This window comes from Callorhinchus milii, unplaced genomic scaffold (genome assembly GCF_018977255.1).
Source record: "Callorhinchus milii isolate IMCB2004 unplaced genomic scaffold, IMCB_Cmil_1.0 Scaffold3, whole genome shotgun sequence".
Lineage (NCBI taxonomy): Eukaryota > Metazoa > Chordata > Chondrichthyes > Chimaeriformes > Callorhinchidae > Callorhinchus > Callorhinchus milii.
In genome coordinates, this window is record NW_024704744.1 from 4,406,085 (window position 1) to 4,420,676 (window position 14,592).

The following is a 14,592-nucleotide window of genomic DNA, read 5'->3' on the forward strand; positions in this document are numbered from 1 at the left end:
GACTGGTTGAGGCTGGGACTCACTTACAAAACAGCTTGTTTGCTGTGATGGGGACGGTAGGGTGGGTACTGTGGAAGGAATAGAACAGATGGGCCAAAGGGCCTTCTTCATTATGGAGTCCTGTAGCTCAGTGGTTAGAGCACTCGCCTCGCAAGCGAGAGACCTGGGTTCGATTCCCGGCAGGGCAAAATGTTGGGCACACGCCTCTGTTTACCTAGCAGTAAGAAGGCACCTGGTTGTTAGTCGATTGGCAAATCGCTTTTCTGGAGATAATAATTCCTTCCAAAAAAAAAATTGGTCACTTCAATCCATGATTGTTTGTGGGACACTGCTGTGCGCAATTGGCTGCTGCGTTTCGCCACAAAATGTACCGTCAATTCGCTTTACAGTATATTCTGTGAAGCATTTCGAGACGTCTAGAAGATGTGATAAGGTGCTATATTAAATACAAGGATTACTATTATTATTATTATTAATTTGAACCTCTGCCATGATCTGTGAAGGGAGTTAATTGCCAAAGTCCGCAGATGCATTTGCTTTACAGGTGAAGCGCACGGAGCAGAATAATCCCGCATCACCCCACCCTTCTCGATGCCATAAACACTACTTGTTTGGAGGAATATTTTACAACCACAGATATTTCAGCATTTACCACCTACCCTCCTCTATGTTTTAGCTTTTTATCTAGGATCCCATCTCTTGACACAAGCTTATTAAAAACTAAAATTCCGATCACCATGTTGACCTGAAAAAAAAAGGGGGGAGTGGGGGGAGAGAGAAGAGTGGGGAGACAAAAAGAACAGGGTTTGTCATGTAAATGCTACGTAAGACAGTACGCTCCCCATTACTAAACAGTCACACCTTTTCACCCTTTTTAATTCAAAGATTGATGCAAAAGTAATCTTTCGTCCTCTGTTACTTTGTATTCAAACCCTAGATTCCTGAAGTGCGTCAGATTGGCACAAACACAACAGTTTTTGGTTGGGTTTATTTATTTTCCCTCTCCCTCCCTCCCTCCCTCCCTCCCTCCCTCTTTCCACTCCTCCATCCCGCCACCACCCACGCCACTTGTCACACTGCCTCCTCTTATCTCCTTGAGGTGCAAACTGCGACTTGTGATAATTATCACGTGGGCCCCAACAGAATGTGGTGGAGGCTCAATGGGCATCGTTGGCTTTGGGAGTGCGCGGGGGGGGTTGGGGGGGGGGAAGGCGGGGTGTGGGGTGGGCGACACCATCTCACGTCTTCAACACAACGGTTGAATCCGAAGTCGGCTCAGAAACTGCCCATTTTGCATTTGGGGGGAAGCTGCCATTTTGTACTTGGGAATCGGACGCCGTTTTGCGCTCCTTTGTTTTAAGTGACCCCGCATTGCCGTCGCTTGTGGAGGTTGCGCTCGCAGTCCTGCTTCGCCAAATAAATCTGACTGCGTGCAAAGCGACACTGATGCTTTGCGCTCCACTCCACATCTGAGGCTTCCCTCCCCGCTCCTCCCACAAAAGATTGTTGATTACAAAGATGGCGGCCGAGCAATTTTTGGGGGCAATGTTTTGTTGCTCCCTCCCTCAGTCCCTCCGCTCCTCTCCCAGAGGCGGCTCCACCTGCTCAACGGCCGCATGTTAAGCAACTGCTGAGCTGCTCTCTGTGCAGTGATCGCAGCCAGAAAGAAGCCACAGTGAGACCTCACAGTGAGCCCAATCCCATTCCCACCCACTCTCTGCTCACACAGACTTCACAGTAAGGTCACAATACTATACAACTTGCATTAGATTACACAGCGCCTTTCACATCGGGAGGACGTCCCAAAGCACTGCTGGCTGGGCACCCGAGCTGGGGTTTGGGAGCAGAGTGGGTAAGGATGGGAGCACTGGTGGGAGGGGACAGGAGACTCCAAAGCACAGTGACAGAGGTAGGCCTTGAGATGTGCCTTAAACGAGGGGAGGGAGGGAGTGTGTCGGAAGGACTCTGAGATGGAGTTCCATAGAGAGGGCGGCGAAATGGTGGACTGGAGCACAGGAGGCAGGCTGTTTTTTGCTAAGCGAAGGGCGCGGCCATCTTGCTTGAAGGAGATCAACAGAGATCAAATGCTGGAGTCTGAGTGAACTTTCCCCATGTCTGGGTTGTGGGCGATTTTGGTAGGGCTGGTATTTATCAGACCTGCTCTGGGACGCTATCCTGCGTGAAAGGCGCCATATAATGGCAAGGTGTTGTTGTTGGTGTCATCAGGTTCCTGGTTGTCCTTAGAAGTTGTTGTTGTTGTTGTTGTTGTTGTTGGTGGTGGTGGTGATGGGATCTTCTCGTTAAACCGCTAACTCCTTGTTCTTAGCTTATTAGGTAATGGTGTCAAAGGATATGGAGCAAAGGCGGGTAATTGGAGTTGAGGTACAAAACAGCCATAATTTAATAGAATGGCAGAACAGGCTCAAGGGGCTGAATGGCCTACTCCTGTTCCTATGTTCTATCTAAAACACAGTAGTATTGGTATTACACTGGTATTACAGGCAATGACTGGCTGCAATAGTGGGGTCGGCCTCACATTAGATTCTCGAATCTCCTCCGCCACATTTCAGTAGTGTCCCTGCGACTCAGTGGAGAGACAGCAACTGGAGCTTAGAGAAATCCCTTTGTGCACAAAAATGCCTCATAGCAATTTCCAGAGACAAAGTGGGAGCCTGAGAAGGGTGGGAGATATTGGAAGTTGGGGGGGGGGGGGGGACTGGGGGGATTGTCATAGGGTGACAGTAGAAGATGTAGTTAAAGAGAAAGGATTTTTTAGACGGGATTTGAAAGCAGCGTTTTCTATTGTTGCTTATTCTAAAGCCGTGTGGGTTGCCTTGGTGAGAGCTGCATCGCACAGAGTCACACAATGTGTCTTGTTCAAAGGTGCTCGGAAGATTAACTCCCTCCTGAAGAATGTATCCTTGTGAAATGTGTTGATCCCAAAGGACAAAGATGTACAGGAAGGAATCCTGTAAAGGGAGGAAGTACAGGGAGGGCTCAGGAGAGGGTCTCTTCATCGCAGGACCTCCATCCAATCAGAAGAGAATCTGCTGAACCCAAAGTCTCCACTGTGAAGGGAATCTTGGTCCAAGTTTCCTGCCAATCCCACTCATTTCTATTCTGGTTCCTTTGGCCAGAGCAGAACTTTCAAGGATGAGATAATTAACACCAAGGTTAACATATCACACTTGGTGATTCTCACCTGACAGCAACAGTGTCAGGCAGGAGGATGCCATTGGTTCTATCCATTACCAGAGATCTTCAGCAAACCCATCTTCACCAGGTTTCCATGAGTGATTAGAATTGTGAATTACACATCTAGCATCAAAAAATGCTGTCAGCTTGGCTCAGTTGGTAGCGCTCGCGCCTCTGATTGAGAAGATTGTAGGTTCTAGCCCCTCGTCGAAGTCTTTGAACTCACATAGATTAAGCTGACAATCCAATACAGTGGTGGGGTTGTGCTCCATTGTTGGATGCAATGTCATTCAAATGAGACCTTAAATCAAGGTCCCGTCTGCCTGTTTGTTAAAGGTGTTTGTTAAAGATCCCGTGGCACTACTCGAAAAGAGCAGGGAGCTTCTCCAGGTGTCCTGGCCAACAATCCCGTAGATAAAATTGGTTATTTACTTTATGGTTGTTTGTGAGACATTGCTTTCACATTTGCCCATAAGTAACCCTTAAGAAACACTTTGAGATGTCCTCCCGATGAGAAAGGCGCTATACCAAATGCACGGATTTATTGACAAAAATCACATTAAATAAAACACACTTCATCCCTCAAGACATCCTTATATTAGGGACACAATTTATAAGATACTTTTACTCATTCAGTAACAGAATATATGTTCGACACTGCGGAGCAGAATCCCGCGTATCCATACACTGATTATATGCGTATCTCTCTATCCAATTAAGCAATTTTATTCGGTTGTGTGTGTGTGAGTGTGGCTTCCGGGATTGTGATTTTAACGGAATGGGACTGAACTGACAGTGCGAGGTAACTACAGGATCCAATTAATTACAGACACACAGACTGCGAGAGAGGCAGAGCGAGAGAGAAAGGAAAGAGAGAGGAGAAAAAGGGAGAATCCCAACTGACACACATATACAGATTTGAGAGAGGCACGGAGAGAGAGAGAGTCAGAGGGAGAGATAGAGAGACAGATACACACCCACATACAGATTATTAAAAGAATCAGGGAGTGAGACATACAGGCGCACACACACACACACATATTTAAGAAAAATAGACAGAGAAAGAGGTATACAGATAGAAACAGAGAAAGAGAGACACACAAACACAAAAGCAGTAGAGAGAGAGTATCACAGACATATACACATAGACACACAGACAATCACAGTCCGGTTATCCACACTGTACTCATATCTGCAATGGGGCAGGTGTCAATTAAGCATGGCCATCGGGCTCTCGCTGGATTTAATGACAAGTGCGGGTTGTGTACAGAGTGTTTTCACTTGAAGCATTTACCAGAACAACAGCAGCTGCAGGTCCCACAAAGGCGTACAACAGACCTCCCTCCAGAGACAGCCAGCAGCTGTGAAAGAACACAACAACAAACAAGCCACACATCAGAATTAGATACCTTGCAATGCATTAACAGTCTGTGGACACACCAGAGAACGGACTGACTCGCTGTGTGAAGTTCAGGTACCGAGGGAGGCTACGTGCGATGTAGACACGTTTAAAATCAGTGGTCTCTGGAGCTCTCAAGCTCCCAAGCTGGTCTTGCACTTTATCTGAGATCCCAAAGACCAATCTAACATCCCGTCCTCCACACCAGACGTCAATGTCAAAGAGACGCCTCTGGACACAAAATCAATTATGAATCATCCCCTCACAGTATCATGCACATCACAGCGTGGGTGGATATCAATTCCCCCACCCAGCCTAACCTGCTGTTCGCTCCTCCACTGAGAGCTAACCTCTCTCATCCCAACTTCCCGTGCCCTTTGAGGTGTCGTCCTTCAAGTGAGACGTTAAACTGCGGTCTCGTCTGCTCTGTTAAGGTATACGTTAAAGATCCCGTGGCACTACTCGAAAGGAGAAGGGAATTTCGCCAGGTGTCCTGGTCGACAATCCCCCCACCGATAAAACTAGTTCAATTTGTGGCTGTTTGTGGGACACTGCTGCATATAAAATGGCTGCCCCATTTCCCTGCAAAATACACAGTCACTCCAGTAAATGCTGTGAAGTGTTTTGAGATGTCCTGACGTGAAAGGTGCTTGGTTAAATGCAAGGACTATTATCAGTTGTATTATTATGGTACATAACTTCAGTGGAGGAGCTAGCACAGCAAAAAAGCACAACTTCATAATAATAATACTTGGATTTGATATACAATAATAATAATCATTATAATATTAGAATAATAATTGCAGCTAATTTGCACATAGCAATGTCCCACAAACTGCCATGAAGTGAGCGATCAATTTTATTTATTAATAATAATAATCCTTGCATTCGCTTTAGTGCCCTTATAACATCATCAAGATATCTCAAAGCATTTCACAGGATATTCTGTGAAGTGGATCGACGGTGTATTTTGTGAGCAAAACGCGGCAGCCAATTGCACCCAGAAATGTCCCACAAACAGCCATGAAGTGAGTGATCAACTTTACTTGGGGGATTGTTGGCCAGGACACCGGGAGAGAGAAACTCCCTTCTCTTTTCGAATAGAGCTGTAAAATCTTTAACATCCACCTGAACAGGGAGACAGGACCTCGGTTTAACGTCTCATCCAAAGTACGGCACCTCCGACAATGCAACAGCCCCCCAGCACTGCATCGGAGTTCCAGTTGGCCGGGAGACCGGGAGAAACTATGATTTTTGTATCACAGACACGCTGCACTCCTCTCAAACTAGACTTGCTTGAGGTTCTGAATTGTTGAAGGTGATAATGAACAATGCAGCACATTTTAGGGCTGAACTGGCAGCTGCGAGTTAATTAAGACACGAGACGAGAATGAAAAGCTTTCATTAATTAGACGTTCCTGGTCCTGGAAAAAAAAGCACCTGCTGGGTTTTTCCCTAAAGCTGCTAAAAAAAAACCCCAGCTGGATGCTGTAATGGGAGGAAGGTCGGGTTGGTATTCTGGAAGGTTGAGATCAGTGGGGCTGAAGCTCTATGTGATGCTCGGTTGGCAGCAGAAAGTTGTGAGTTCAAGTCAGGAGGTTGCGGGTTCAAGCCCTCACGTCGGGACTTTCAGCTCACAGTCTAAGCTGACGCTCCAATGCAGTGTGATGCTATGTTGGGAGGACGGTAGGCATGAGATCAGATGGGCTGATGGGCCTTCTCCAACGGAACTAAGAGAAGGGAGTTTGTCCTGGTATCCGAACCAATAATCCCCCAAAATAGCCAATCCACCACTGTTTGTGGGACACTGCTGTGAGCAAATTGGCTGCTACGTTTCGTCCACAAAATACACATTCAATCTATTTTACAGTGTATCCTGTGAAGCGCTTTGAGACGGCTTGACGATGTGATAATGGCGCTATATCAAATGCAAGGATTATTATTATACATTATAATCTTATGGTCTGATATCATGTGTATGAGGCAGAATAATGAATAATAAATAATAATAATCCTTGCATTTGGTATAGTGCCATATACCATGGGTGTGAGATCTTCACACTTGTTTTCAAATCCATTCACTCCCTGGCACTTCCCTACCTCTCTGACCTCATCCCTCCCCAATCCACCACCCGGTGCCTCTTCTCGACTGGCACCGGCCTCCTGCTTGTCTTTTCCGCCCTCCGCTCCACCATTGGAGATTCCACAATCAGCCACTACTCCCCGAAACTTTGGAACACTCTCCCTCAATCCCTCACCCTTGCCCCCTCTCTCCCCTATTTCAAGTCCCACCTGAAAATCTTCCTTTTCAAACCGTGCTTACGGGCACTCCCCACCCCCGGCTCGGATTCAGTCTCCGTCACTGTTAAGTGCTCTGAGACGCTACTACCCTGCCTGGACGGCGCTACGTACGTGCAAATTGTTGTTGTTATCACCTCGTTTAGACATATCCAAGTGCTTACCGAATGGACTGTAAAGTGAATTTGTGGACGAAACTCAGCAGCCAATTGCGCACAGCAGTGTCCCACAAATAGTCGTGGATTGAATGACCAAATTATTATTGTCTTTGAAGGGATTATTATCCCCGGAAATCAATTCGCTAATCGACTAACAACCAGGTTCTTACTTACTGCTGGTAAACAGAGGCGTGTGGAGTAAGGAAACTTGCCTAAGGTTTCACCTTGCCCGGGAATCAAACTCGGGTTCTCTTACTTGCCAGATGAGTGCTCTAACTGATGCGCTATGCTATTAATTTAATGATGATCTTATATTTTACGTCTAAGCTGTCTGACTAAGTGGAATACTGTAGTGCAATTATAATAAATATAATTTTTTAGAACAATTTTTAAAACACTCAATCCGGGAATTTTCGAGCGCTCTGGGATGCTATCCCACGTGAAGGCTGCTATATAAATGCAAGTTGTTGTTGTTGCTAGTGGGACACTCCTGTGCTGAATTGGCTGCCGTGTTTTGCCCACAGAATATAGTCAATTCAGTTTACAGTATGCCTGTGAAGCGCTTTGAGACGTCTCAACACTGTGATAAGGTGCTATATCAAAGGCAAGTATTATTATTATTATTATTATGACAATACGGCATCATCTTTTGAGCCTTTGAAACTGCCGAGAGACTGGACGGTGCGAGCTATTTTACTCAAGGTGTCACGTACTGCTCTGTGCTCGCCCAACACTGAAGCTCTGAAGGTCAGATGTTTCTTGTTGCTAATCAGGACCAGAAAGGGCTGATGTGCTCTGTTTCCCAATGTCTGCTGTCTGATAAGATCCTGTAACTGAGAGTGGCTGCAAGCCTCCTTATTGACCAAGCAGAGCAGAAATGTCAGCACCTCGTGGCTTTACTGAAGAAAAATACTAAATTGGAAATAATTTCCAATCAGGCAGGAATCATTACAGCCTTACAGCCCGTGTCTCCACACCAAGCTCCGCAAGCCTATCATCCTCATCGTTGTCTGGCTCCATTGGCTCCCCAACCCCCATGGATTGAGTCAAGATCCTCATTTTCACTCTTAAGTGTCAGATCCCAACCTTTGCGACCTCCTCAAACTCTATTAACTGGGCCACTACCTTTGCTCAGCAGACCAGCCTGTTTCATGTCCCCAGCCCTACCTACCAAACCAACGGCAAGTGGGCTTTCAGCCTATCTGCTCCCACTCTCTCTGGAACTCTATATCAGAGTTCCTCTGACTCCCTCCCTCCTTCTCTCTCTCTTCAACTCATTCAAGATCCATCTCAAGATCTACCTTTTTGATCACGTTTTCGGTAACCTTTCTCCTCCCCACCTCCCTCAGCTACCACCCCCAACTCGGGTGCCAAGCCAGGACTGTCAAGCACTTTGAGACATACTCCTGACTTGAAAAGCAATACAATATAACTGTAAATCCGTATAGTATTGTTGTGTAGATACATGGACATGAAGAGGTGGGATAAGACAGACGCCCATCAATAAGTTACAGGGGAATGACGTTAAACATCCAAGGCACCATACAAAAAGAGAAAGGAGTTTCTCCTGGATGCTTTGGCCAATCAACCCAGATAAATATGGTCAATCACATGTGAGACATTTTTGTGCACAAATTGGTTATGCATCTACCTTCCAGATACACAATCACTGCTCTTTACAGTAAAATCCTGTGAAGCACTTTGAGATGTCTTGTTGATGTGATAAGGTGCTATAACAAACGCAAGGATTATTATTATTTTTATTATTATTATGTTATCGAAATTTAGATCTTTTTGTAGAGGTAGAACTAAATGTTTTTCAGTATTGGGTCAGCCAGACCAGTAACACTGCCACTATACACTTGAATGGATGTTACTTCTCTTAGTATATTTGAACTTCCCCAAATAACTACTCTTCTTTCTGCAGGAGGTGGACATTTCGTGCAGCGGGAACTTTGTCAAGCCATTTCTGAATTTCCTTATTAACAGTCCCAGTTTCACCAATGATTATAGGAAGTCTGCTCGTCTTGAACTGCCACAATTTGTAGGTCAACACACTTCCTGATCTTCTCTAGTTCCTTATTTCTTATGTTGTAGGCACTTGTAATGGCTGCCTCTATGTTATTGCATTTACAATCTAATTTTTTTTTAATGATATGCAGTTTATTACAGATAAAAACTATTTAACTGTAAGTAGGAAGCTATCAGTAAGTAGGAATCCGGTTGTTAGTCGATTAGCAGATCGCTTTCCGGGGGTAATAACTGCTCCAAAATAAGAAATAATTGGTCACTCAATCCATAACTGTTCGCAATTGGCTGCCGCGTTTCACCAACAAAATACACAGTCAATCCACTTTAAAGTATGTTCTGTGAAGCGCTTTGAGACTTCTAAAATATGTGAAAAAGCGCTATATGTCTATACATATGTCTATAAGCGCTATATATAAAAAAAATGAAAAAAAAGCTCAATGTTTCGATAAGAAGCTATATCAAATGTAAAGATTACTATTATTATAATAATAATAATGTGCAGTTTTTTTAAGTGACTTACTAGCTCGGTGTCCCATATCCTTTTGCCTTTGTAAATCCCATTGAAATCGCCACCACCAGAGCTGGCAAACCTGATGAAACAAATTACATCTGATAAGAAAACTGCATCACTGCACATTTGAGCACTTGAGAAATTATCAGTTTTATTTTGCTGCGTGGACGGAAATAAAAACCACACACACATCAATTCAACACTCCCGCGGCATTAACTTATATGAGAGAAAATACTTAATGAGGGAGGAAGTGAATTTTTCTGTAAACACTTCCAGAGTTTGTTTCTCATGAAACATTACAAAAAATATCCTGCCAGAGAAGGAAAACAAAACACAGAGTAATTGACGTCTCAGGTTGCAAGCGCTCCAAGATTCTACTCGTGTCAAAAGCGCTATATAAATGCAAGTTGTTGTTGAGTCAAAAAAACACCCGCAGGTGTAAAATGATGCTCAAGGTTGCTAGTTAAGAAAATAAGAGCATGAGAATTTGCTAGGCGAAAGAAGGCCAAGATCCAACCAATTGGCTTACCACCACATTGCACAAGTCATGTCCCAAACTGTATGTTGTATCCTGAGAAATTCATTTCTAACAGAAATCTATCTGATTTTTCTTGAAACAAATTTCTTGAAACAAACGACACGCTCTGCTTCTGCCGCCTCCCTCGAGAATCTGCTCCATTTGTTTACTGCTCGCTCGCTGAAGTAGTAGCGTCTCCACAGATTTGTTCTGAATTTACCCCAACTTCAATCACAGTCTGTGTCCTCCTCCAGTTTACTCAAAGGTTTTAAGAATTTGCTTTTATAAAATCATAGAATCATAGACATTTGCAGCGCAGAAGGCGGCAATTCAACTCATCGAGTCTGCACCGGCTCTCAGAACAAGCTGGTCGTTCAATCCCACTGCCCTGCCTAATCCCTATGCCTCTTCAAGCCTCTATCGTTTATATACCGGTCTGCTTCTCTCTTGAGTCACAATGTCCAAATCTACCACCTTACTTGGCAGGGCATTCCACATCCCAACAACTGTCTGAGTGTCAAAAAAAGACTCCCATCTTTCCTTTCGCTCTTCTTGGGACTACTTTATATCCTGTTTTTTCAGTCACTAACTCCCCTACCAGTGGAAATAGCTTCTCCCTATTTACTCTGTCAAAAGCCCTCACCATTTTGTACACCTCAATCAGGGCCCCCTCAATTTTTTCTACTCCAATGAATTAAGGTACCTCGGCCAAGGATCCCTCAGGTAAAACTGGTGATTCATTTCATGGCTCTTTGTGTAACATGGCTGAATGTAAAGTGGCTGTTTCATTTGTCAACAAAATACAGTCACTGCACTTTACAGCAAATAATCCTGTGAAGCACTTTGAGATGTCCTCCCTATGTTAAATTCAAGGATGATTATCATTATAATAATTCTAGATGCAAGTGTAAAGAAGCTTTATACTGATGCTGACCAGGCCTATGTTCATTTCCTCTTGCCCTCTTCTCCCTCACTTGGTGCCTGATGTCAAACCCTGGCACCTCCATACCTACCTGTCCAACCGGCTTGCTCCCCACTCCACCACCCGCCACCTCCGCTCGGCTGGCTCTAGCTTCCTGCTTGTCCCTCGTCCTCTCCGCTCCACCATGGGCGGCCGTGCCTTCAGCTACACCCCCCCAAACTTTGGAACTCTCTCCGTCAATCCCTCCACTTTTCCACCTCCATCCCCATTTTCAGGTCGCGCCTTCGAGCGTGCTTATGGTCAATTCTCCCCTCCCACTGGCTCGCCTTAAGGCTCAACCACTGTTCAGCGCTCTGAGATGCTACCCTGCGTGAAGGTGCTATAAATTGTTATTGACTTCACAATTGTGTGGACTCATAGACCCTATCCTGTGTGATGGGAGCTATATAAACGCAAGTTGTTGGCTGTTGTTTACAGACCGGATTTCTCCTCACCCCATCGCTGCACAATATGGGCTGCTGCATTTCACCCACAAAATATACAGTCAATCCACTTTACAGTATAACCTGTTAAGCGCTTTGAGACATCCCAAAGACATGATATCAAATGCAAGGTTTATTATTATTATTTATGCACTGATGTTTCTTACCCCATCCAAGGCACAAAAAGCGTTTGCGGATCAGCCTTGTTCTGATCTTCCCTGTAACTGCCATGTACGATTGCCAAGCTTCGGTCAGAACCCAACAGAAAGAAGCCAGGAAGAAGAAGTGCAGAAATGCTGTCGTCATTGTGCAAACCCCCTACAGGTAGGAAGAAAAAGAGAGAACATTTAGCCAGGATTACTGCCTACAACAAAGCAACAAATTACATTTGTATGTCGCCTGTCACATTGGGAGGACGTCCCAAAGTGTTGGGATTTGTCTAGGGATACTTATCAAAGAAAATACAACACACTTTGAAGCCCAGGAGTTGATCAGAAGAGTAGAAGGTTGGTTTGGTTAAAGAAGGCCTTTTGGCTCATCTGATCCCATTCCTTCAGAACACTCATCCTACTGTCCCCCCATCTCTTAAGATAAGATGCTTATTAAATGATTTTCAGTGTCTTGGCCTCAACCACACTCCCTGATAACCTGTTCCAGTCATTGATTATCCTCCGCGTAAAGAAAACTTACTGGTATCTGCCTGAAATTGGCCTCCAAACCCTTTTCTCCACTGCTTTGTTGCATTCATATAACCATATAAATTTACAGCACAGAAGAATTCCATTAGGTTCATCTTGTCTGCGCCGCCTCTTTTAAAGAGCAATGTTTTCAATCCCATTTACCTGCCATGTAGTTTACTTCTTTTGAGATATCTATCTAGTTTCCTTTCGAAAGCTAATATGGGTTTTGCCTCAACCACCACTCATGGCGGGGTGTTTCATATCCGAACCACTCTCAGTGTGAAAAAAAATCTAATCTCCCTATTTGCTCATTTGTTAACTATTGATACCTTTTGTCACTGACTCACCGACTCATGTGTTTGTCCTGGGTTAGAGATGCTCAGTGGGACAGACCCCTGGCCAACTCAATGTGACTTTTTTCTTTGGTTGTCAGCCTAGCTCAGTTGGTAGCACTCTCACCTCTTGAGTCAGAGTATACTTTTACTGGAAAGTGAATTGACTGTATATTTGTGGGTGAAACACAGCAGCTATTTTGCAGGACATTTTGTGCACAGCTATGTCCCATAAACAGTCGTGGATTGAGTGACCAAATTGTTTTTTAAATATTTTTTTCAAGGGATTATTACCCACATAAAGTGATCTGCCAATCAACAGGCAAGCAGAGTGTGGAGTAAGGAAACTTCCCTAAGGTTTCGCCCCACCTGGGAATCGAACCTGGGTCCATCCTTGTGAGGTGAGTGCTCTAACCACTATGCTACAGGACTCCACACAATAGGTTGTGTAAGAAGTGACAAGTACATTAACAGAAAGAGGTGTTAAAAGGGGAGGGTAGAGAAGGGATTCCATTGATAGCTACGACAGGTGTGACAGCCGTAAAGTATAAGGGCGTAGGCAGCAATATTCAAGGAATATTTTGCTGCAGTCTTCACAGTGGAGAAGGAGGATGAGATGACAGAAGATCAGGGAAATCAGGAACTTATTATATTTGACTATAAACAGAAAAATAATAATGATCTAAACAAATAAACACAGGCCTGGGAGAATCAACCTTGGTTTGTGATGATAGATGAAGTCTCACAAACCTAATAGAGCTCCTTGGCAAAACCACAGAGGTGATAGATAAACGAGTTGTCATTTATATGGATTTTCAGAAAGCATTCAATGAAATGTCACATTACAGATTATTAGCTGAAATTAAGGCATGTGGAGTTGGAAGGCAATATTATGTCACGGACAGGAAATTGGTTGGGAGACAGGAGGCAGAGAGTTGGTGTTAAAGAGAACGTTCTCTGTGTCCGCAGTGATAGTTTAATGATGTGAGCACAGGAAGAGAGGGGACACTAGGAGGTGCTGTAAATCGTCAAGGAATTTAGGAATATTGCAAAGGCACAGACAGATTAAGACAGGGCAGAACTAGGACAGATGAGGCTTCATACTGAAAAGTGTGAGGTCATACACTTGGGATATTATAATAATAATCCTTGGGTTTGATATAGTGCCTTATTAAGTCTTCCAGACGCCTCAAAGCTCTTCACAGAATTTGCCCACAAAATGTGGCAGCCAATTGCGAGCAGAAAGTGTCCCCACAAACAGTTGTGGATTGAGACCTTTACATCTCCAAAGGATAGTGGTTGGGAATACAGTATGTGCTGAATGGGTAAGGTAGATGACCAGAGAGATCTGGGGGAAAGAAAGATCTATCAAGTCCACAGATCATGAAACATCTAGTTCGAAGGTGCAGAAACACATCAGTAAGGCAAATGGGACACAGGCCTTTATTACAAGAGGTCTGGTATATAAAAGCAAGGAGAAGGTTCTCCAGTTACATAGAGAGTTGGTATGACCTCATTTGGAGTACGTACAGTTTCAGACTCAGAACTGAGGAAGGCTTTGCTAGGCTTAGGATGGTGTCTGGTCACCATATACTAGATCAGCGATGACCAACTCGCGGCCAGCAATGCAGCACTGGCTGCCGTGTTTTGCCTACAAAATAATCCCTTAAAAAAAATGATAATAATTTGGTCACTCAATCCATAACTGTTTGTGGAACATTGCTCTCCGCAATTGGATGTCACGTTTCACCCACAAACTATACAGTCAATCCACCTAACAGTATATCCTGTGTTGCACATTGAGATGTCTCGACGATATGAGGCGCTATATCAAATGCAAGGATTGTTATTATCAATAACAAAAAGCGAGCACGCTGTGAAATCCAGCAGAGTTCAGCTTCAGAGCAGTTTGTGTCTCCTTTTCAACAAATCCTTGCACAAGACCAGGCAACAATAATTGAATAAAAGGAAATGGAAAATTAATTGAACAATAAAGAACTTGCATGTCAAAAGGCCACAAATGAAGGGAAAGCTTCGCATTACATTTCCGATGCTATCGATGCATT

The 14,592-nt window shown here is 44.3% G+C and overlaps 1 protein-coding gene and 1 non-coding gene across 4 annotated transcripts in view; one reads left to right on the forward strand and one right to left on the reverse strand.

The window, feature by feature from the left end:
* LOC103185603 (adhesion G protein-coupled receptor B3-like) overlaps positions 1–14,592 on the reverse strand; it is an 89,263-nt gene that overhangs the window by 37,316 nt on the left and 37,355 nt on the right. For all 3 annotated transcript variants that reach the window (XM_042333402.1, XM_042333403.1, XM_042333401.1), the window contains exons 3-6: positions 11,682–11,832; positions 9,602–9,671; positions 4,490–4,556; positions 660–745 (exon numbers count right to left, since the gene is read on the reverse strand). In XM_042333402.1, coding sequence (XP_042189336.1) covers positions 660–745; positions 4,490–4,556; positions 9,602–9,671; positions 11,682–11,832 — 374 coding nt within the window. The remainder of the gene's footprint in view (positions 1–659; positions 746–4,489; positions 4,557–9,601; positions 9,672–11,681; positions 11,833–14,592) is intronic.
* Positions 117–188, forward strand: trnaa-cgc. The gene has a single exon. It is a non-coding gene; the product is annotated as a tRNA-Ala (tRNA).